This window comes from Cynocephalus volans, chromosome 8, assembly GCF_027409185.1.
Source record: "Cynocephalus volans isolate mCynVol1 chromosome 8, mCynVol1.pri, whole genome shotgun sequence".
Lineage (NCBI taxonomy): Eukaryota > Metazoa > Chordata > Mammalia > Dermoptera > Cynocephalidae > Cynocephalus > Cynocephalus volans.
In genome coordinates, this window is record NC_084467.1 from 54,175,077 (window position 1) to 54,198,110 (window position 23,034).

The 23,034-nt window shown below is 33.1% G+C and overlaps 2 protein-coding genes across 4 annotated transcripts in view; one reads left to right on the top strand and one right to left on the bottom strand.

The window, feature by feature from the left end:
- Positions 1-5,982, bottom strand: part of ITGB3BP (integrin subunit beta 3 binding protein) — a 66,644-nt gene extending 60,662 nt beyond the window's left edge. For all 3 annotated transcript variants that reach the window (XM_063104066.1, XM_063104065.1, XM_063104064.1), the window contains exon 1: positions 5,885-5,982. Coding sequence is in view for 2 of the 3 variants with exons in the window: in XM_063104065.1 (XP_062960135.1) it covers positions 5,885-5,889 (5 nt within the window). In the remaining variant the exon portion in view is untranslated. The remainder of the gene's footprint in view (positions 1-5,884) is intronic.
- A 299-nt stretch (positions 5,983-6,281) lies between these two features.
- Positions 6,282-23,034, top strand: part of EFCAB7 (EF-hand calcium binding domain 7) — a 43,838-nt gene continuing 27,085 nt past the window's right edge. Inside the window, exons 1-6 of the mRNA XM_063106415.1 lie at positions 6,282-6,333; positions 8,321-8,508; positions 12,331-12,542; positions 13,174-13,260; positions 13,984-14,179; positions 14,620-14,741. Coding sequence (XP_062962485.1) covers positions 8,322-8,508; positions 12,331-12,542; positions 13,174-13,260; positions 13,984-14,179; positions 14,620-14,741 — 804 coding nt within the window. The 5' untranslated portion in view covers positions 6,282-6,333; position 8,321. The remainder of the gene's footprint in view (positions 6,334-8,320; positions 8,509-12,330; positions 12,543-13,173; positions 13,261-13,983; positions 14,180-14,619; positions 14,742-23,034) is intronic.

The window sequence follows — 23,034 nt, forward strand, 5'->3', positions numbered from 1 at the left end:
AACTGAAATTTATCTTAAATTAATTTTTGTATATAGTATAAGGTAGGGGTCAAGGTTTTTTGTTTTGTTATTCCATATGGTGTACCAGCACCATTTGAAAAGAAAGACTTCTCTTTTCCCTAATGAATAGCTTTGTGGGTCCATTGCTGGACTTACTATTCTATTCCATTCATCTATTTGTCCTTACGTCCAAATCACATTGATTTCATTGCCACCCCCTTAAAATGAGTCTAGTTAGTGTATCTTCACCAGCTTCATTCTTCTTTTTCAAAACTGTTTTGGCAGGTCTGCTAGTGACATACTCTCTGTTTTTACTTATCTGATAATATCTTTACTTCACCTTCATTTCTGAAGGACACGTCTCTAGACATAGAATTCTGGGTTGACAGGTTTCTTTTCCTTTCAGCACTTTAAAAGAAACTGCCTTCTGACTTTCATTGTTCTAATGAGAAGTTAGTTTTCATTTGAATAGTTCCCCTGCATGTGAAGTATCAATTTTCTATGGCTGCTTTCAGGACTTTCTCTTCCTTTTCAGTGTTCATCAGTTTGAGTACAGTAGGTATATGTGTATATATGAGTATATGTATACCTGTGTGTATAAACACACACTTTTAAACCTTGACTGGAGTTTGCTGAGCTTTTTGGGTTTGTAATTTTACGTTTTCAGCAAAATTGAGAAATTCAGAAGCCATTATTTCTTAAAATATTTTTTCCTACCCCATTACCATTCTCCTCTGTTTCTAGGACTCAAATTATGCAGGTTAGACTACCTGAAATTGTTCCATAAGTTATGGAGAGTCTATTTTTTATTTTTCTTTCTCTTGTTCTATCTCCAAGTTCGCTGACCTTTTCATCTGCCAGAAAGTCCATAAAGTAAATACTTTCATTCCAGATATATTATACTTTTCAGATATAGAATTTCCATTTGTTTCTTTTTAATTTCTTTAATTAGCTTCTATTTATCTTGAGATTCCTCAAGTATTCTTTCATTGTGACCATTTTTTCCTTTAAGTTCTTAAATAGATTTATAATAAATCCTTGAAAGTTTTTGTCTGCTATTTCTAAAATCTGTGTCATCTTGAGATCAATTTCAAATGACTATTCTTTTTCTCAATGATGGATTACATTTTTTTGTTTCTTTGCATGTCTGTCATATTTATTGTACACTGGACACTGTAGATGATATGACACCAACTCTGGATTCTGTTATCTTACTCTTGACAGTGTTGAATTTTGTTTTGGCAGCCTTGACTTGACTACATTCAAACTTTAAACTTTGTCTCTCGTTATGGGGAGCGGATAAAACCTCTGCTTAGCTCTTTCAGCATTCCAGCTGTTGCTTCCTGTCAGGCTTCACTGAGTCTCCCTAACACAGTTAGGAGATCTGCACAGTTCAGAGATCTTCTGAGGACTCAGGCAGTTTATACCCACATTTTGGGGCTACCCCTCTTTACAGTATTTTCCCTTTATTTTCCAGCAAGTCCAGTAATCCCAAACTTTTATCCCCTGACTCTTCAAGCCAATAAAACCTGAGCTTTCTGCTTGAGTTCTAGCTGTACTACACCACAGACTACCTCCAGGCAAAACACTATAAACACAAATCTTGCCCATAACAGTTTCATTTTTTCAAGGGTCAGCACCTCTCAGATTTCTGACTGTTTATGGTTACTCTCTAGTGCCTTCAAGTAGTTGTTTTAAATACTTTGTTCAGAATTTAAAATTGTAAGAGGCAGTCCAATACAAACTACTTTGATATGGAACTCCATCTATTGAGTTTACATTTCAACAATTATATATTTTTTTGTTTCTAAACATTCTAATCATCCTAGTTTAAAATTCACCTTGTCATTTTTTATATTCTCTTATTAATTGCTAATTTTTGTGACTCAACTTTTTATTTCTTTAAACATTCTGTACAATTACTTTATATTTTATATCTGATAATTCATTTTTGAAAAGTCCTTGGAATTTAAATCTGTTGATTATTATGCATTCTAACTTTCACTTTTGGTAGATACTTTTTGTGTTTGGTTATCTGTGATTCTGGGATATCTTTTGGTTGATCTTAACCTGTGGAAAAATTGGGGGACTAAATTGAGAATGCTGTCTTCCAAACAACTGACTTCATCACCAGCCAAGGAATCCATACCACCCAGGTATCATTTTGGCTCCTGTCCCAACTTAATCACTAAGTCTCAAGTTTAACTCCCTTACCTTGCCTCTAGCCTGAGTCTATTCAGTGCAACATGAATATCTTATATCTATTCAGGGAAATCCCACCTTTCATCTGTGCTTACTCCTCACAGTCTGGTTTCAGCTCACTATTTTTGTTTTACCCCTTGAGATTTAATTCCCTAAAAGTCCACCAATGCAATAAAAATATGACTTATGCAGAATCTAGGTGTTTTGGAATGACAGGGACTTTCAGAGATTTTGGTCTGTATATGAGGGGAGTTACTTATACCATTAGAAAAAGGCTCTATTATACTTTCCTGACTATACAATCGGGAAAGAACTGTACTTAAATTTCATATTTTTCATACTTATATCAAGTACTAACAATTTCACCAAACTTCTTTAAATGTGCAGAGGCTTTTAAGTAAAAGAAATTATATAACTTTGAATATCTACTATGATTCAAAGATGGTTATTAAATGTTAACTTTTACTTGGCCTGACACATTTCACTCACCTGTTTCTTTATAATCAATACACAAAATAAAAATCACTGTACTTGACATTAGCACCAACATGACTAGAAACCCAAACAGGCACAATAAAATAGCAGATCCAAAATACACTTATATTCACTTTCCTTTATCATGAAAAAGGTAACACATGTTTAAAGTTCTCTCAGAAAATTCTCACTTTTATAAATGTATCAGCAGAATGGACCCTACTTTCAGAAATACTGTTACAAACAGTTTTCTCCAACATTAGTGCCATTCTAACTCTATAACTTTAGTTCAGTCACAGCTTCAAACAGAATAAAGTTAACTTTCATAGAAACTGAGTGTCCTTGGCTGAATTAGCATGATGATGTACACTAATTAGAAAGACTAAGCAAATGGTACTAGGAAGATTTAAAGAAGGAAGAAAAAGAAAAAAACTCCACTAGAATGGGAATCGATTATTTATAGCAAGAGCTATTATAAAGGTACATTTGACTTGAGTATTATGGAAAGATAAACATGGTGTGAGATTTGTCCATATAGGATAGAATCTTTTCAAAGCAGCAATTTTACCATTCGATTAATATTTATTGCGCAACTATTTTACTGTTGAGGACACTGAATGCTGAGTAACAATCTAAAGTTCACACAGCTAGTTAACAGAATCAAGATTTAAATCCCAGTTTGTTTTACTCCAAAGTACATGATCTTCCACTTCAAATCTAAGTTTCAATCTAGATAGGGAAATGATGGTCCATTAATTTTATAATGCACACAGAAAGAGGAGTAAATTCAGAAGGGGAAATAATTAGCCTAATGAAACCAGGAGCAGCATTTATCTAATTCATCTGTTTCCCTAGTTCTAATACAGCATCCAGAGGATCAGAGAAAACGTAGGGAAAACTACCTTTGCTGAGAACTTAATTCAAGGTAGGTAATCTCTAAATCATCTAAAAAACATCTTAAGTAGTAATGTGATGCTTACTAATAAATAAATTTAAGATGTGCAAGCTATGAAACATAATAAGAAAATAAGCACCCATAAATACACCACATAATTTATGAACTAGATGTATGGTTGAATACACCTGCATGCTCCTTCTCTATTTCATCTGCTTCCCCACAAACGCAACTATTAAACTGAATTTTGTACTTATCATTTCCCTGCTTTTTTTCTTAACAATCTTATCACATACAAACATAACCTGAAGGTTATTTTTGCTTGTTTTTAAGCTTTATAAAGATAATATACTATATGTAATCTACAAATTGGTTCTTTCACTTTTCATATTTTTAAGATTCATCGACCCACTCAATTTTCACTGGACATTTGCACTTTAGATTCATTTTAGATTTTAGATTCTTTAAGCCCACATATATTTCTACAATTACTCATTACTATATTGAAGTTTCTTCCTCTCAAGGTTCAAAGAAATTAAAAATGAGACAGATCACACCCTCCAATAAGTTAGATTACATAATGAGTCTTGCAAGTGCATAACAAAGTCATCATGTCAACATCACTTTAAAACTATTCCACCTTCACATGTAACTTGCCAAGATGACTATTTGTACAACCCTCATATATTACTTCACAATTTACCACATTTAAAAATATAAGTTTACTAACAATGATGGAGATCCCTTACAAAAATGTTATTATGCTTTATGCATTATTTAATTGTTAATTTGGTTTTGAATCACTTTGCTAAAACATATAAACTCAGCAAAGTTGCTATATATGTGAGATGCCGATCTCAACTTTTAAGATTGTGTATTTATTGTCAGGATATATTTATCTTAAATCCTCCTAATATAACGTGTACCTATTGATTTGTTAAGAAGATAGTTGTCAAAAGGTCCATTTGAAATAGTTTTTTATAACAGAACAGGAATAGTCCAGGAAGTATCACCACTTGTTAATACACACCAGTTTGTTTTCACTGTATTCCTGCTTAGGGATTTTTTCTTACCTTATCCTTGCAACTTCGTATATATATGATAACTGGATGATTTTTCTAATGCAAGAGTAGGGAGACAAGTCTTTACTTAATTCTGGGTAAAGGAAAACTTCTTCAATAATCCGTCATTTTTAAGGGTATAAGTAAAACATGCATTTATTGATACTTTGTGTAGGACACCTTATTAGATACTGAGTTTCCCTATCTATTAAGCAAAGATTAATAGCAGACAGGTAAAGGACCTACCTCCTAAGGTCCTTTTTTAGGATTCAATGAGAAAATGTAGATAAATTGCTAAACACAGTACCCAGATCATAATTAAAGATTCAATAAATATAGGTTGTTATTATTACTGCACATCTTCTCACTTTCATGTCAATTCCTCTTTGATACAAATATTTCCCCTACTGTGTTACTTTGCATTTTACTCAATCTTGGATATAAGGAAAGAGATAGGTTACTCTAGACAGGGTACCTAAGTCAACCTGGGGACAAGGGACAGCCAGAGAAGAACTGTAAGTGTTAGATATCCACCCACCCCCCAAAGTTCTTTAATGACTTTTTTTTTTTTTTTTAAGTTTCTATAGGGCAGCAACTGTCTTTTACTCGTCTCAATACAGGATGGATGAAGGATAGGAAAAACAAATGAATACTACCTATCATAATGCCTATTCCCACTACGGTCATTCTCAATAATCTGATTATTGGCGCTGGACAGGAATTTAGAGATCGTCCAGTACAAACGTACTATTAGAAGAAAATGAAGCCCAGAGTCGATAAACGACTTGCCCAACAGTGAAAGAGCCTTAACTAGAATCCAGGTATTACCGGGCCATGAGTTCTCCCACGAGTTTATATGAACTCACCACACTAACGGAGGCCCTAAAGGGCTTTACGAATTATACGGGCGTTTACAAATTATACCGGTTATTAATCTACTCTGTCCCATCGGTATGTTAACCTTAAATTATTTCACGTCAGACATCACCTAAACACATCCTACATCTTATAAAATCTACCAAACGCCTTGGAGAAACAAAATTAAAGTGAACAAGGAATACTGGATGAGTACTGCTGCAAGAGGAATAGAGGTGGGTTGAAGGTACCAAGGAAAGGGAACTGCAGACAAAAGAGACAAGTTTACATTCCCAAGAAACACGGAAACGAAAAAGGCTATCGGACCACATAATATCTGCTCTTCTTGCTCAAAGAGTGGCCCCAAAACAGCAATACCTGGGAAGGAGATACCTACAACATTTCGAGAATCAGGGAAGCACTGCCGCGGCCGGATAATACAAGCTGAGTAACTTCCTAGAACCGAGAATCCGCCGAAGGATACACCGCAGCATGAAAAGCGCGGGCGGGCGCTGAACGCTGTGTCACGCCTAACGCGGCCCGCCAGAAACACCCTGCTCGCGATAAAGGATCCGTGTATGTGCGAGGAAAGGGGGGACAGTGGGGAGTCCAGGCCCAAGACTGCATCCAGTCCCTGCTGGGTGCAACACGGAACCCTCTCTCACTACTCTGGCCATAGCGGCCCCCCGATAGAAAAGCAACAGAGCCGTCTTTGAACGCTCTGGATCAATGATCCCTAGATTTCTAGCCGGACTGGTTGGGGTGGTGCTCTGTGTCTTATTTCCGGTGGCGGAGTGGTGCAGTTGCCACGGTAATTAGAGAAAGGCTGATTTCTGTCCGGCTGAGGTGAGCGGATAACAAAATCGCAGAAGAGAATTGGCTGCGCTTCTTCGTTTGTGAACTGGAGTTAGGTAGCAAACAGCTCGCTGTCTCCGTGTCTTCACTCCCCCTGTCCCTCACTGTGTGGCTTCACCTACCTGCTTCTTTTACTTCTCCGTCATATAAATGCAGTTTTATGCCCACCCAGAAGAATGCAAACATAGAGAGATGTTGCCCGAGATTAGCGTTGAACGTATTTCACTGGGTAGGGTCGGTGACTGGATGGCTCTTGGCCCTTTAGAAGCCTTAGGCGCTTAACAGTTTATTTTTGTTGCTGTTGTGTGGCTGGTTATTTATGGAGCCGTTTGCTACAATGTACTCTCTAGGCCCCTGTCTCGGTCTCGGGCTGGAGTTTTAAATAAAGGAGGTTTCCAAGCCTGAGGGGTACAATTATATATTTATTTAAGCTTCAGTTTAGTCTCTTGTCACAGAAAGAGAAAGAATAGAGTTCTGGAACATTTCTGCCCTGGGATATCCACGTGAGGAAGTCACCTTATTTGGAAAGAATATTTGAAAACCCTTCTAAAAAATACTTCCATTTTAAAATTGCTTGCTGCAAAGCGAACATTCATTCTTTCTTTATTGCTGGAACAGTTTTCTTTCACATATGTGAGGAGACGCGTGCCCGCATATGTGTTTAAAACGCTGATGCTTAATTATAGTGATACCAGTTTGCAGTAACCAGACTGTGACAGCACATCCCTGTGGGGTCTTTCTAAATCTGGTGTAATATGAAAGTGTCAGGCAGGCGGTCTGTGTATTATAAATAGGGTACTTCATCCATGATAAGCGATTATTATCTTTCTTTCCCAAATGTAAAAGACCTTTATAATTCAAGAAGGTGCAAGTGGTTTAGGCCTCCAGAGTAAGAATCCAATGAGTCCTGAAGGAGACTCTACCTGTGTCATCTTATTGTTGAACTTGAAATATTCAATTTAGCAGATTGGAATGTATTTTTAGAAGTCAGAACTGGCTAAAGTAACGTTGAAAGCTTGGACCACCAGCACAATTTAGTACCTCTCAGTAACCATTGTTCAATAAACCTTCATCCACATTAACAAAGAAGAAACTGTTATCAAAATTTACTGCCTTTGCCACTTACTACTAGCCGGGTGACATCTCTGTCCCTCAATTTCCTCATCTGTAAAACGGACAAAAAAAGACAAAAATACATGCCCACCGTAGGAGGGATAAAACAAGATGTGTGACAGTTCTTTAAGCTCTTATGAGCAAAGGTGCTATATAAACCCCAAATAATATTATTAATAAAGGAACGCAAGAAAACCCCATGATAATGCTATAAATGGGACTTTTAAAATTTAATTATTTGAAATGTGGGGCTGCATTATCGAGACATTGATGAAATGGCCTGGTTGATGCTGCTGCAGAGGATGGGTGCCAACTGCCAATCCACTTTATATCCAAGTTCTCCTTATTGTGGAGTTTCAAACTGCTTACAGTTTATCTAGCTCTTATGTACCGGGCAAGTGCTCTATATGCTTCACATATATTAACTGATTTAATCGTCTTAATAACCCTATGAAGAGTCTCATCTGACCGTCCTCTTATTTTAGGAGAATAAATGTGTGCTTTTCCTTTGTCCTATGATTCTGCTTTTGTATTATATTACATCTTTGTTCTTTTGGCTATTATCACATACTTGGGGAACAGTTATATTCATATGTGTGTATATATAAAATTAGAAATCAATTGCCAAGGGCTTATTCCAATTTAACATAGGATAATATGTCCATATACATGCTATAATGTTCATCTTTTTCTTCCACATAGAAAAACTTAATATTTTGATTTTTCCTTATATATGTTATAATTTTCATCTTTTCCTTCCACATATAAAAACTTTAAAATCTTTCCCCCCATTTGAAGGGCATGGTGATGTTTGTCATGGTGATTAACACTGGCTGAAACAAATTTTAAAATTATTTTCTAATAGAATGGCCATCAGTCCAGGAAGTGATGCAGCATTCTCCAGTCAGAAAACAACGCTTTCAGAGAGTCCTCGAACAAAGAAATTTCCAGTAACTGAAGAGGAGATATTTTATATGAATTGTAGAGCTGCCTACTTAACTGTCTTCAAAAGCAGCTTAGAAAATATTATTTCTAAAGATCAACTTTACTTAGGTAAATTTTTTTTAAAATGTAAATATTTTGTCTATTTTTTAAAAGTTAATAGGTCTGAAAGACTGGAATTAGAATTACATTGTTGGACCATCCCGGTTTCTTAGTGAAACTTGAGCAATGGAACTACACTAAGCTATTATGCCATTTTATATAGTTATATATTCTAAGAAATTCAAAATAAAACTTTCAATGGTTATACAGACTAGATTGGTATGCTTAAAGTTTTCATAAATTACTACTTGCTTAAAAAATATTTTTTTAATTCTCATTTCGGTGCTTTAAGATATATAATAATAGAATTAAAACACTTTTGGCATCTGAATCACTAGTCTGAATTTGACCTATTCTGAGGAAAATGTAGAGAATATAAGAAAATCGGTTGAATGACTGAAAAAGAAGTATTAGGAGGTAAGTGAAATTTTAAAAGAGAATTAAGAGTTCTATGGTTTTTTATTTTTGTTTGTTTTTGTCTTTTATTGCTTCTCTCCATTATCACATTTTAAAGTTCCTCTGGTTGCAAATGTCCCCCAACAGTGAATTTGGTTCTTGCCAGGGGTACTGAATGACTTCAAGGTCTTTAGTCTCAAGAGAGTGGTAAACAGCAATACCAGATAACAGTGACTGTTCATGTCCAAGGATAGTAACTTTGTTAGTGAAGAAACAGTTATTTTGCCAACTTTAGAAGAAGTTCCCTTAAACCAAAAACTGACATATTTTTGTAACAATGTCTTGAGTTTGTATGCAATAAGATCTCTATATGAGGAAATTCATTTGAGGGAATATGAGAATTGAAAAGATTAAAATTTATTTGATATCCAAATAAAAAATTTTAAACTATTTGTAAAATAGTTTAAATGCAAATGCACATGACTGAAGCAATTTTTAAAGTCATGAAAATTTTAATTTTACTTATGTAGTTTTAAAATTAGTAAAATGTTTTATTTCGAATTTTAAGTATTAGTGTTTAATTAACATACATTAAATGGTACAGGCAGAAATCCAATAATTTATTTTTTTTTGTCTTTTACATGACCGGTACTCAGCCAGTGAGTGCACCGGCCATTCCTAAATAGGATCCGAACCCGCGGCGAGAGCGTCGCTGCGCTCCCAGTGCCGCACTCTCCCGAGTGCACCACGGGATTGGCCTAGAAATCCAATAATTTAAAGTTACCTCTAACTTGCCATTATTTCTAAAATACCTGCATTTTTTTTCTTTATTCTCTTGAAAATAGGCCGAGATAAGGAATCTTCTAAGTTTGAAAGTTTAATATTCCTTCTCTTTCTGTAGCATTTAGTTTGTTAATTAATGAGTATGTATTACTAAGGTGCTGTCAGTCTTTCAAAATTACCTGGGAGGATAACAACGTAGTGTTTGTCTCGTTAGTTTTATATAAACTTTTGGTTTTATGGTGGAATATTCTTTGTAACATTGTAATAATTGGCTTCAGGTAATATATTTCTTGAAAAAGAGTATTGTGAACCAGTGACATGTCTTTCTTACTACTAGGTCTTTCATCTCTATCCTTCTGCCACTTATATACAGAACATGTGCTGTGACATTTCCATTTCCAGTGGGATAGAGTAGTACCATTACCAGAGCTTTAGAGTTCCCTTTTTGTCAATTTATAAATAATGCAGGTATTATAGACTCATGTCAAAGCTTACAGTAAACCCTGGCAAAAGATCAGTATCTTGGTGTTAACCTTTAAACATCTACAGTTGCATAATTTTTTACTATCATCAAACTTAATAATGGACTCCAACTAATTCTAAACCTAGAGATTAAAGTTAGTCAGTCGTAACTAGATTGTATCTATTTCTTAGATATGGGGATGTCTGCTTAGTGGGTACATGTTTTGGCATAATTAACCTTATTCTGAGAAAGTCCTTCTTTTTTACAGTATTTGTACCCCCAGTGGATGCCTGAAACTGAGGACAGTACCCAGTCTTATATTTACTATGTATTTTCCTATATAGTCTATCCCTTGGTGTTCGTGGGGGATTAGTTCCAGGACCCCTGAGGATACCAAAATCAGCAAGATGCTCAAGTCCTTTATATAAAATGGTGTAGTATTTGCATATAACCTACACATAACCTCCCAAATACTTTATTTTTGTTTTTTTACATATGCTAATACCTGACCAACCTCCCATACAGTTTGAATCTTCTCTAGATTTATAGTACCTGATACAAAGTGTTATGTAAATAGTTGTAATACTATATTTTTAAAATTTGTATTATTTTTTATCATTGTATTGTCATTAAAAATTTTTTTAAAAAATATTTTCCATCCTTGGTTGTTTGAACCTGAGGATGCAGAACCTGTGGATATGGAGGGCCAACTGTACATATATACCTATAATAAAGTTTAATTTATAAATTAGGCATAGTAAGAGATCAACATAATAATTAATAATAAAATAGAACAATTATAATGATATATCGTAATAAAAGTTATGTGAATGTGGCTTCTCTCTCTCTCAAAATATCTCATTGTACTGTACTTACCCTTCTTGTGATGACAACTGAGACTTCTACTAAGTGACTAATAGATGGATAGCATATGCAGCACGGATACACTGGACAAAGGGACGACACACAGGACAGAGTGGACCAGCACAGGATGGCACGAGATTTCATCATGCTATTCATAATCACGTACAATTTAAAATTTATGAATTGTTTATTTCTGGAATTTTGCATTTACTATTTTTGGACTGTGGTTGACTATGGGTAACAAACTACAGCAAGTGAAATTGTGGAAAGTGAAACCGCAGATAGGGGTGATTACTGTAATTAACAGTCAATTTTTTAAAACAATATTTTCTTTGTTATTGAAGATAGCAGCAAGCATATGCTGAGCTGCCAATTGTGGGAAACAGTTACATACTTATTTTTCCAAAATTAGAAGGAAAAATATTAATTTCTTTCACATGGATTTTTGACCTTCAAGTTACAACTTCATTAACGTTCTTGTATTCCCAACTTTTAAAGGGTGGAAGTTGGCTGGGGGTGGAATCCTAAAACTATATGCCATTTCTCTGATTCTATTAATAGGTGAATTAAGGAATGTTTACTTACACACTAGGCAGAATAATTATATTTTGTTTCTAGGGCAGCATGGTAATCAGCAATTTTGTCTACATCCAAAATAAACCTGTGGAAATTAAAAAAAATTGTATTATCTCTAATGCTACAAATTTCCACAAAGCTTTTGTAGGTGAATAGAAGATGGCAGTTACTACAGCTACAACTTCCATTAGCTGTGAAAATCACCTCTGGTTTATCTTCTTGTTTTTCTTTGCATATCAATGTTTAAGTTATCTAGGTATGATGCACTGGCAAAATCTGGAGGATGGTAAAATTTCTCTTCATCTATGGATCTCTAATATGTTATTAGCCATAAGTCATGACCACAGAGACCAATTTTACACTTCAGATGTAAACTTCCTATTTCAAATGTAAACTTCTTTGGAACCAAAGTTTGTATCTCTGAAAAAAAATCACCCTGTTTTAATATTTGTGCACAGTAAATGTTTATTATAACTTACAAATGTCGGTATTTATTACACTAATCTGGTTTCTATTTCCTTGATGATATTTCTTAGTTAAATTGTTTAATATTTTTAGTCCTTATTGCGTTAGATTGTAGAATATTCAGGTTATCATTTTTTAGCACTGATTGATGATACACAGATCTTGTGAATTTCCATCTAAGATAGCTGGAAATAGACAATATAAGGTTTTATAAATAGAGTTTGGTAGCACAAATACCAATTCCAAATGTTACAATAACAAATAATACTTGCTTTATTGGGCAGCTCTTCAGCATGCAGGAAGAAATCCATCCCAAAAGACTATTAATAAGTATTGGACTCCTCAAACTGCCAAACTGAATTTTGATGATTTTTGTATAATTTTAAAGAAGGAAAAACCTACTTCAAAAGCAGACCTGCTAAAATCATTTAAACAATTAGATGTAAACGATGATGGCTCTATTTTACACACAGACCTTTATAAATTTCTAACAAAGGTAAGATCTGTGAAACCTTTTTGTAGTATGAATATTTTACAAAACAACTTAGAATCTAGCTTTGGCTACCAAAGTCCACATTAATAATACTTATTTTTTGGCAGGTGAAATGACTCACCTACATGTTATTTTAAAAGTACTTAGGAATCCTTCTGGATGAAAGATACTTTGTAAATAAAAGATAAAGTATAAAATTGAGCCTAAGTTGCTCCTTGTGCTCCTATGCAAATCTTTCCTGTCCAGAACTCTTGGGAAATCAGTGATAGGTCCATACGTAACAAGTAAAAGGATAACAAAGTATAAATGGTATTAGGAATTCACGTGGTTTCTTGGCACAATGTTAGAAAATATCATTACTCTGAATTCAATAGCAGTTATCACTGACTTTATGGTATGCAATTGTTAGAATTCGGTAGAGTGGAATTCAGCGTACTTTCACAAAATTTAATAAAATTATAAAATTTTATTTTAATAGCAGTTTCATTCTTGCTTGACATAATGCTCATTCTGAATCATAATGAAACCATATATTCAAACTTACTCATATAAAAGATTAAAATATTTTCACTATCCCCATAAATAACAAAGTGATAATCATGTTGCTTTAAAATAAATCTTGTGTTTTTTTCAGAGAGGTGAAAAGATGACGCGAGAAGAAGTAAATGCTATAATAAATTTGGCTGATGTAAATGCTGATGGCAAATTTGACTACGTTGAGGTACATAAACTCATATTGATGTAAATTTGCATACTGTGTAGGAAAAGTATTTTTATTTTATTTTTCCCCATCTTTATTTAAGGTATAATTGACCAATAAAAATTGTATATATTTATGGTGTACATGTAATGTTTTGATATAGGTATACATGGTGAAATGATTAAATCAAGCTAATTAACATTATTGTAAAAGTATTTTTAAAGGGGCATGTCTTTTTAATAATGGCAATGACATACTATCTTGTGCACTCATTGTACTTGACATCTAATCTCTCCAGTTCCCAATTGCAAGCTGATGACTACATTAAAAATGATATAATCAAGTTAAAATATGTGTGTGCTCACACAGACTGACTGACACACACATGCACAACCATAGAGAGTCTTCTCAGAAATGTACCGTTTCTAGGGTGGAAGAATCATAAAAATTATTTAGAACAAACGCAAGTCTACACGTCTTGTAAAAAAAAATAATAAATCATTTCTCCTTGTGTAACATTTTATTTTCACTCAAAGTATGACCTGATTGAATCATGGCTGCATTTCACTAGGTCACTTGAGGCTGGTCAATCTGATTCAAGAAAATAAAATGAGTAATCGAGTTCAATAGGAAATATATTCCATACATCAGTCTGTCCCTTGCCTACTAATGTCCATTTACCTTCTCCTCCCAAATGTATGATCTAATATTTTACCCACTGAACTACTTTTTTATTTCCTGTAGTTTTGTAAATTATATATGACCACCAATGAGCAATGTCTCAAGACTACACTAGAAAAACTGGAGGTTGACAGTAAACTGAGGCGTCAACAGTTTGGAAGCCACATTGAAGGGTCCCCTGAAAGGGACCCGTCACCAGTACCAAAACCATCACCTAGAATCATAAGAAAAACTGATCAGGAAACATTCTCAAATAAAGGTATTTACTTTTAACATAAAGAATTTCTTGATCAGGAATGAAGAGTCATATTCAGATAAATTTTTCCTCCTATCTCAGCTTATCAATGATTAAGCAAATGTGAATCCAACTTTTGTTAGCAACCATTTCTAGACTCTGTTAGCTGTAAAAATCTATTGAAAAAATATTTTATTATAGAACTTGGTTATGCTCATTATGTTTTATTAAAGCTAAAATTTCAGACTAAAAGGTGACATATTGAAATAAGAAATCTTATTAGTAAGTAGCCCATAAATTAGGGACCATTAGAGCTTGATAAATATAAAACTTTTGACTATTTCGATAGGAAGAACAAAGAGAGTGAAATTAATACAATAGACATTTTATATTACATTGTTTTTAGAAACAAACACCAATTGACTTTTCATAAGGTGAGATCATATAACTATTACTTGTTACAGGTGACACCAGGAGTTCTTTACTGTCTGCAACTAGAACGTTCAAAACATCTCTTTCTTTCACAATTACCATGGGTGCTAATAGTAACCGAAACTCAAAGTTAACTGAGCCAAGCTTAATAAAGGTACAGTATTTTAAATTAATAGATATGACTTTTTCCAAGAAAACTTGACAGTAATTTTATTCATAACTATTCAGTGTCTACAGAGAACTAGTAAAATTTGTGAAGTAATTCTTTGAGATTTTTCTTTGGAATGCAGCATTTCTACCTATAAGCCAGTTATAATACTTTTTAAGTAAAAATAATGAATAAGAATACTATTATAGGAGCTTCAGTTTGAAAATGATGACCCTTGATGAGTAGATTATCTAATTATATATGTTGGTAAGCGAATTTTTTCTTTTGTTTAACAATACTTTCCATAGGTGTTTCTTATAAATAAATCATTCATTCAATATGAATTCCTATGAGAAAGACAGCAAAGTCACTTTGCTAAGTCAATATTTGTAGAGTGTTAATATTGATCTTCTTTCTTTGTTTTCCCTTTCTAGACTCAACCTTTACTAGTTTTCTTTCAACAGAAAATAATAGTTACAGAAATATAAAACATTAACTGGAAACTGCTAGGATACATTAAAAATGTGCACCTAGAGACCTCTGTAAAAGGGGGAAAATGGTTATGACCACATACTATAACTGCTGTTAGAAAACTGAACTGATTGTTCTCAAGAGTTACATTTTTGTTTCAAATAACAACTCTGTATTTGTTATTGAACTCTGAAGTCCCTTATATCTTTAAATTGCTAGACAGTGACATTTGTTCTATATTAAAATTTTAAAACATTATCTCCAAGGAATTTTGTTCAGACTGTTTAGGAATCCATACACCCTAAGCAATTTGGTGTGCATGTCCAACATGTTCACACACAATATTTACTGTTCCAACAATATTATCTTCCACCAATGGAACTTTTTGTGTTTTGCAACTAACTTAAAGGCTAATAAAATTAACTTAGTTAAATAATTATGTTTACCTGATTCAAAGTGAAAATAAACATAATTTTAGCCAGTGTAAAGAGAGCTATAAATAAATATGGATTATATTAAATCATAATAAGACTTCTTCTCTGTGTCATTAATTGGGCCCATACCAATACAGTTTCTTTAATTTACTTCAGTTCAACAAATATTACTAAGCAGCTAATGTATGCCATCTATTTTGCTTAGTAAAATACGGGCCTTGAATTAAAAAACAGAAAATTTCATTTGATTATTAACAGTATACTAAAATAGTATAGCATAGTATTTTATTTATACATACATTTGACGAGTATTATTGAGTGACTACTCTGTGCCAAGCAGTGCTCTAGGTGTTGATTAAGACCTTTGGATAGAGACAGACCTGAGCTGGAATCTTAGCTTTGTCACTTAATAACTGTGTGACCTTGGGTAAGGTAGTCAGCAGCCCTTCTGACTTTCAGTTTCCTTATCTGTAATTTGGGAATAATTATATTTAGTGTGATTTAGAAAGATTTAAGTCATCTAACATATGTGAAGCATTTAGCACAGTGCCAGGGACATAGTATTCACTTTAATAAATAATAGTGTTAATATTATTTCAAGACTAAGAAATGACTGTAGGTCTTTAAATGGGAATGACACAAAGAAAATATATTTTTAAAAAAGTTATTCTACTATTATATTGTATATGGAGACCTCAAATTAAAGAGACTATCTGAGAAACTGATAGAGTTATCCAGATATGAGGGTACTTCAAAAAGTTTGTGGAAAAACAGAATTAGAAGATAATACCAACCTTTTCATGAACTTTTTGAAGACCCCTCATATAAAGTGTTGATAGTTTGGCCTAGGGTATTACCTGAATGTAGTAAGGAAGGGGCAGATCTAATAAAAAATGCCCAAATTATTAGTTGTTAGGCCATTGCAACTATATAACAAGAAAGTTTTGCATCTAAAACATCAAGAGCACAGAAAGGTGCATCTAAATAATAGGGTGCATCTGATAATTTGGGAATTGGGTAAAAGGTACTAAGAGAATTTAATGATTAAAAGAAGATGGCATACTCTCAACTTTTAAATTCTGTGACTCTCATATAAAATTTAATATCTTTTGAAATATTGGATAGCCCTGTATTTCTTACCTTTTTACATCCAGTTTCTGATTTTGATATTGCCCATTGTTGTTTACTATCTGGTGTTTCTTAGATGAGCTGAAATGATTTTTAAAAAATATATATCACCCTTTTGTTATTCAGGAGGATTCAGTTCTTTGTTTGCATTTTACTTTGAAGTTATTTTTTTAATTACATAAATTTTATACATTTCTGAGGTTTTATAACCACTCTGAGGACTTGGTTATGAATATAAGAATAAATTGCTGGGCCGGCCCGTGGCTCACTCGGGAGAGTGCGGTGCTGATAACACCAGGGCCCCGGGTTCGGATCCCATATAGGGATGGCCGGTTCGCTCACTGGCTGAGCGTGGTGCTGACAACACCAAGTCAAGGGTTAAGATCCCCTTACCGGTCATCTTTTAAAAAAAATAAATAAATAAAGTAAAAAAATTTTTAAAAAAAGAATAAATTGCTAAAAGGATTGTTAAATTAATTGTCTTCAAATACTTTAAATCTATTTTAAATGAGTTTGGGTATCTCAATTTCATGGGAAACAGAGAAGTATGGAATTGGGACAGAGAAGGAGGGACTTTTCAGAAATTAGAAAATTGTAACAGGGTAAGAATAAGCTAGATTTTAAACCATAATTCCACACAATTGGTAAAGGACTTGAATTACAGGAGGAAAATAAGACCCTCACAGGGACTATACATATATAACTCTCTATTGGCCATACTTAGATACCGTGTTACCATTCTTTATTTAATCCTCAATTCTGTTGATATGCTGAGGTTCTATAATGTGCCAAGGGATGTCAGGAATTTTCCTTTGAGAAAGGAATAGCTTCAACTTCCTTGCTAAGGCCAGTCACAGCTAGAATTAGAGTAAGCACCAAACCATAAGTTGTAAACTCCAGAGATGAAATACTTCCCATGCTGTATTCAGACTCATAATTAGAATATGCCTACATGTATTTTTTACATGTGTACTATATGTTGTACAACATATGCACACACAATACATATGTGGTAAAACCTATATGTTATAAATGTCTATATATATTGCATAGCAAATGTACAACATATGTATGTGTTGTGCATCATACATATTATATATATATATATGTCTAACAATACAAATATAAACCTTTAAAACTCAAAATGGTTTGTTGTCTGTTAATTTTTGTGAAAGCTCCAAATAATTTTATTGCAATGTTTTCTCACATTTTCAAAATGTTGATCAATCTATCCTGTCAATTAGGTGCCAATCTATATCAATTTTTCCTTTTATAAATCATCAATTTAACCTTTTATTTTTAAGCATGTATAGTTTATAATGCATTAATAACAAACAGTTCAATAACTATCTATTTATCTATTTGTCTTAATATACTGAAAAGCAAATAGCTTTCTAAGTATGTGACATAGGATATCTTTATTTAAAAAAAAGTGATGATGATGATGATGATGATGATATAAATTCCTCCTCTGACTATATCTATGGCAGATCTACTGCTTAATAATTCTTCCTTACCTAAAATTTTAGCAATTGTACAGAATCGTCAAAACAAATCATGTTTATTCACTACAGTGTTCCAAGAAAAATGTAATTTTACTAATATATTTGTTTTGATAGCTAGAATTTTCTGCTTTACTATTTGTAGTTTGTGCTTTTCAGCATTTGCTTATACATTATGCATGAAAATAAGTAAAATTTGTATAGGACAAATAAATGAAGTAATAGTTCTGTTTGCATTTATATGAATTTACTTGAATTGGTAGAATATAGCACCATCTCATGCCCTATGTAAGAATTACAAGCTATTACTTTGTTCCTTTTGTCAAAAAATTACGTCATACATGGAATTTCTTACTCTAGCATTCTAAAAAATTTTTTTAACTCAACCTTCTTCCATTTTTCTCATAATACTCAAACTGCCAACTTAATATATAATCCTTTCAAATTGATTTATTGGGATGAGCCAGCCAATTTGTCAGAACTTTTTTCTTTTAACTTATAACATTTTAGTCTAGATCCTAGAGCTTTGTGTGATCGAACATCTATTTCTTTTCAAGAAAATTTTAGGTTAAATAAGCATTGTGTATTTAATAACTCCGGTAGATCTTAAAAAATTGAATGCTTCCTTTTAAACAGAGGTACAAATTCTCCTAAAAATGTTATTTAATATTCAAATTAATCCTATCATTACACTGAAGTTTGTTTGATATAAATGATGTGGCATTTGTCTTACTTCTGTTTTATAATGGCTGTTGTTCTACCATTTTCCAGCCTTATCACCCAATGTATAATATTGTAATATGCAGTTTGGCTGTCTTTCCAATGTAATTTATGAATTCTCTTCTAACATAGCCTTATTTTGTAGAATTGGAAGTTAGGAAAGACTTCTAATAAACATGTTTAACTTGCTCCCCAGCTAAATTTTATAAAGCCATCTCCTGTCAGCTTATGGCACTGTCCCCAGAAGTACCATCAGCACATGGAAAAATTCTTCCATCTTTGAATTTTCCAAATAGCACAAATTATGTTCACTACCAGTGTGCTAAAGTACATTATTTTTTACAATTTTATTTAAACGTTTTCTTAAACTAGGGGGGTGCTACGCCCATGTTTACAATACACATTTAAGAAATTTTGCAGCTACTAAAACCTATATTTTGGGATAAGAAAGACAAATAATTAAGTTTATCTTAACACAAATATATGGATAAGCCAGAATGATAATGCTTTATCATGCTTTATTATAATAATATCTAAACATGAAGTTTTTTTAAAAACTTGTTTTTTAAAAAAAATCATGGCAGATATTTAAATGTGACATAGAACAGAACTGGTATACTGGAGAGAAAGTAAGGAGACCTAGGTTCCAGCTCTGGTTCTGTAATCAATGAGACCCATGACATTATTCTTATCACTTTATTTTTCAGACTTTCTCATCAATCAAAAGAGAAGTATGGACTAGATTGCTTTTTAGATTCCTACCTTTAATCTGTAATTCTATACTAGTATCCCTTACTATTCTAGATAGGTAGATATAAAAAATATATTCATAAATTGGATGAAGTCCCATGTGATAATGCTATAATAATAACTGAAGGAAAACATTTTAAATGTTTTTCATTTAATGTCAGAATGATAGTTCAAACTGAACTGTCTGGAAGGATATCTTGTCTAAGTACTGTATACTCATATCTTCCTTTTCTTGTCTTTAGCAGTCATCATTATCCAAGGTCATGTCGATTATGTTAAGGCCAATTGGCTCTGAACTTATGTCAGCTTCTGTTGTTAGTCCATACATGTTCCTATCCAAGAGATTTACAGGGAAGCTAAATCAAAGTCTGTGCATATTCTGACTCATCATTAATAGTTGAACTTAAACTTTTGGCTCAAGCCCAAGTTTGAACCTCATTGTGTTAGAGATAATAAAAATTTTGAATTTGGTACCCTGAGTATGTTTTCTTTTGGAAACGTGACCTAATGGTAAAAGCGTTGACCCAAAATTTTTGGACTCTAGACCTAATATTTCTATAAACTCCTTGTAAAATATTGAATATATGTAACCTCTGGGTACCTCAGTTTTTCTGTTTATTAAATGATTAATTTATATCTACCCCATATTGTCTCATAGGGATGTTGTTGAAATGTCATATATAACTTTTTTTTTTTTCCCGACCGTTAAGGGGATTGTAACCCTTGGCTCAGTGGCGTTTCACACCACTCTAAGCCAGTGAGCGCACCGGCCATCCCTATATAGGATCTGAACTCGCGGCCTTGGTGTTATCAGCACCGCACTCTCCCGAGTGAGCCAAGGGCCGGCCCTATAATAATTGGTTTTTGTCATAGGCAATATACTAAAGAAGATGAATTCCAATAATTTAAGGTCACATCTTAATTGCTCAGAATTAAAAATACACGTATCTTTTATAACCTAAACGTGTGACAGAATATGAGACTAATGACTGGTTAAAAGCTTGAGTAATATTCAGCAGTAATGATAAAATCTTAAAATTTGATTTAAGAAGAAAGTTCCAAAGAAAAGATAAAACTAAAAATGGAAAACATATAAGCTGAGAGATAAAACTAAAATAAAAGAAAATAGAGAAAATAAAAGAATGGTTAATATCTGAAATAGTCAAAAGAATTTATTAAAATATGTAAGAAAAATGCCAAGTCTGCAATAGAGCCATGAGAATAGGAGATGAATAGGCATTTCAACACAAGAAGGAAACAAAAATAATAAGCACATCAGGAAATGTTCAACCTTGCTAGTAGTAATCAGAGAAATTCAAATTAATGCAAAAGTTATTATAATACCATTTTTTACTGTCAGTTACTTCAGGCATATAAAAAATATATGGAATATTATAATAGATGTTTTATGTACCTACACCTGGCCTAAGAAATCATCCCTCACCACCACCCAATTTTTTTTATGATAATACAGTACTGACTAAATAATAGTAAAATTATTACATGATATACCATTGGTGGTCTTATAAAATTGGCATCACTGTTTACAAAGCAATATGGGAATACATGTCAGTAGCCTTAAAGACATACATACTTTTTGCCTAGAAGTTCTCAGGGAAATCATTCATCAGAAGAAAAACATTTACATAAAATAGCATTTAGTTTAGTATTATTTATACTGATGAGAAATTGAAAATGAACTAAATATTCAACATTTTAGAAATAGTTAAATAAGTAATGATATACCAAATCAATTTTTAATCATAGAACCAGTTAAATTGAAATTTTGAATATTGCATAGCAAAATGGTTTTTCTTGTGGTATAATAAAAATTTACCATTTTACCCATTTGTAAGTGTATAGTTCTATAGCATTGTTCATTCACACTGTTGTACAACCATCACTACCATCCATCTCTAGAACTTTTTCATCTGAAACTCTACCCACTAAACAATAAGTCCCCATTTTCCCCTTCCCTAAGTCCCTGACAACTATCATTCTACTTTTTGTCTCTCTGAATTTGACCACTCTGAATACCTCATATAAGTGGAATCATATAGTGTTTGTCCTTTTGTGTCTGCCTTATTCACTTAGCATAATGTCTTCAGGGTTTATCTATGTGTAGAATGTGTCAGAATTTCATTTCTTTTTAGGCTGAATTATATTTCATTGTGTGTGTATACCATGTTTTGTATATCTATTTATCATCGATGGACATTTGGGTTGTTTTCACCTTTTGACTATTGTGAGCAGTGGTGCTATGAATGTTGATGTACAAATACCTGTTTAAGTCACTGCTTTCAAATCTTTTGGGTATATACCCAGAAGTGGAATTGCTAGATCATATGGAATTCTATGTTTAATTTTTTGAAGAACTGCCATAATGTTTTCCACAGTGGCTTCACCATTTTACATTCCTGTGAGCAATGCACAAAGGTTCCAGTTTTTCCATATACTCACCAACACTCATTTTCTGGACTTTTGGTAATAACTATCATAATGGGTGTGATTAATTTGCCTTTCCCTAATGATTAGTGATGTTGAGATCTTTTTATGTGCTTATTGGCCATATGCATATCTTCTTTGGAGAGATGGCCATTCAATTTCTTTGCATATTTAAAAAATCTAGTTATTTGTTTTGTTATTGTTGGGTTGTAGGAGTTCTTTATATATTCTAGATATTAATCCTTTTTCAGATAGATGATTTGCAAATAATTTCCACCATTTCATAGGTTGCCTTTTCACTCTGTGCCTTTTCACTTTGATACACAAAAGTTTTTAATTTTGTTAAAGTCCAGTTTATCTAATTTTTCTTTTGTTGCCTGTGCTTTTGGTGTCGTGTCCAAGAAATCATTCCTAAATCCACTGTTAGGTTTCCTCCTCTGTTTTCTTCTCAGAGTTTTATAGTTTTAGCAGTTATGTTTAGGTCTTCAGTCCTTTTGAGTTAATCTTTGATATAGCATAAGCTGAGGGTCCAAATTCATTCTTATGCATGTAGGTATCCTGTTTTCCCAATGCCATTTGTTTAAAAGACTGTCCTTTCCCTCACTGAATGGTCTTGGCACCCTTGGTGAAAATCATTGGCCCATATGTGAGGGTTTATGTCTGAGATATCCATTCTCTTCTATTGATCTTATATGTCTGTCTTTATGCCGGTACCACATTGTTTTTGTTACTGTAGATTTCTAGAAGTATTGAAATCAGAAAGTGTGAGTTTTCCAACTTGATTCTTTTTCAACAGTAAAATATTTTGTGTATAAGATAAAATTTAAAATCAGAACATAAAATGGTGTT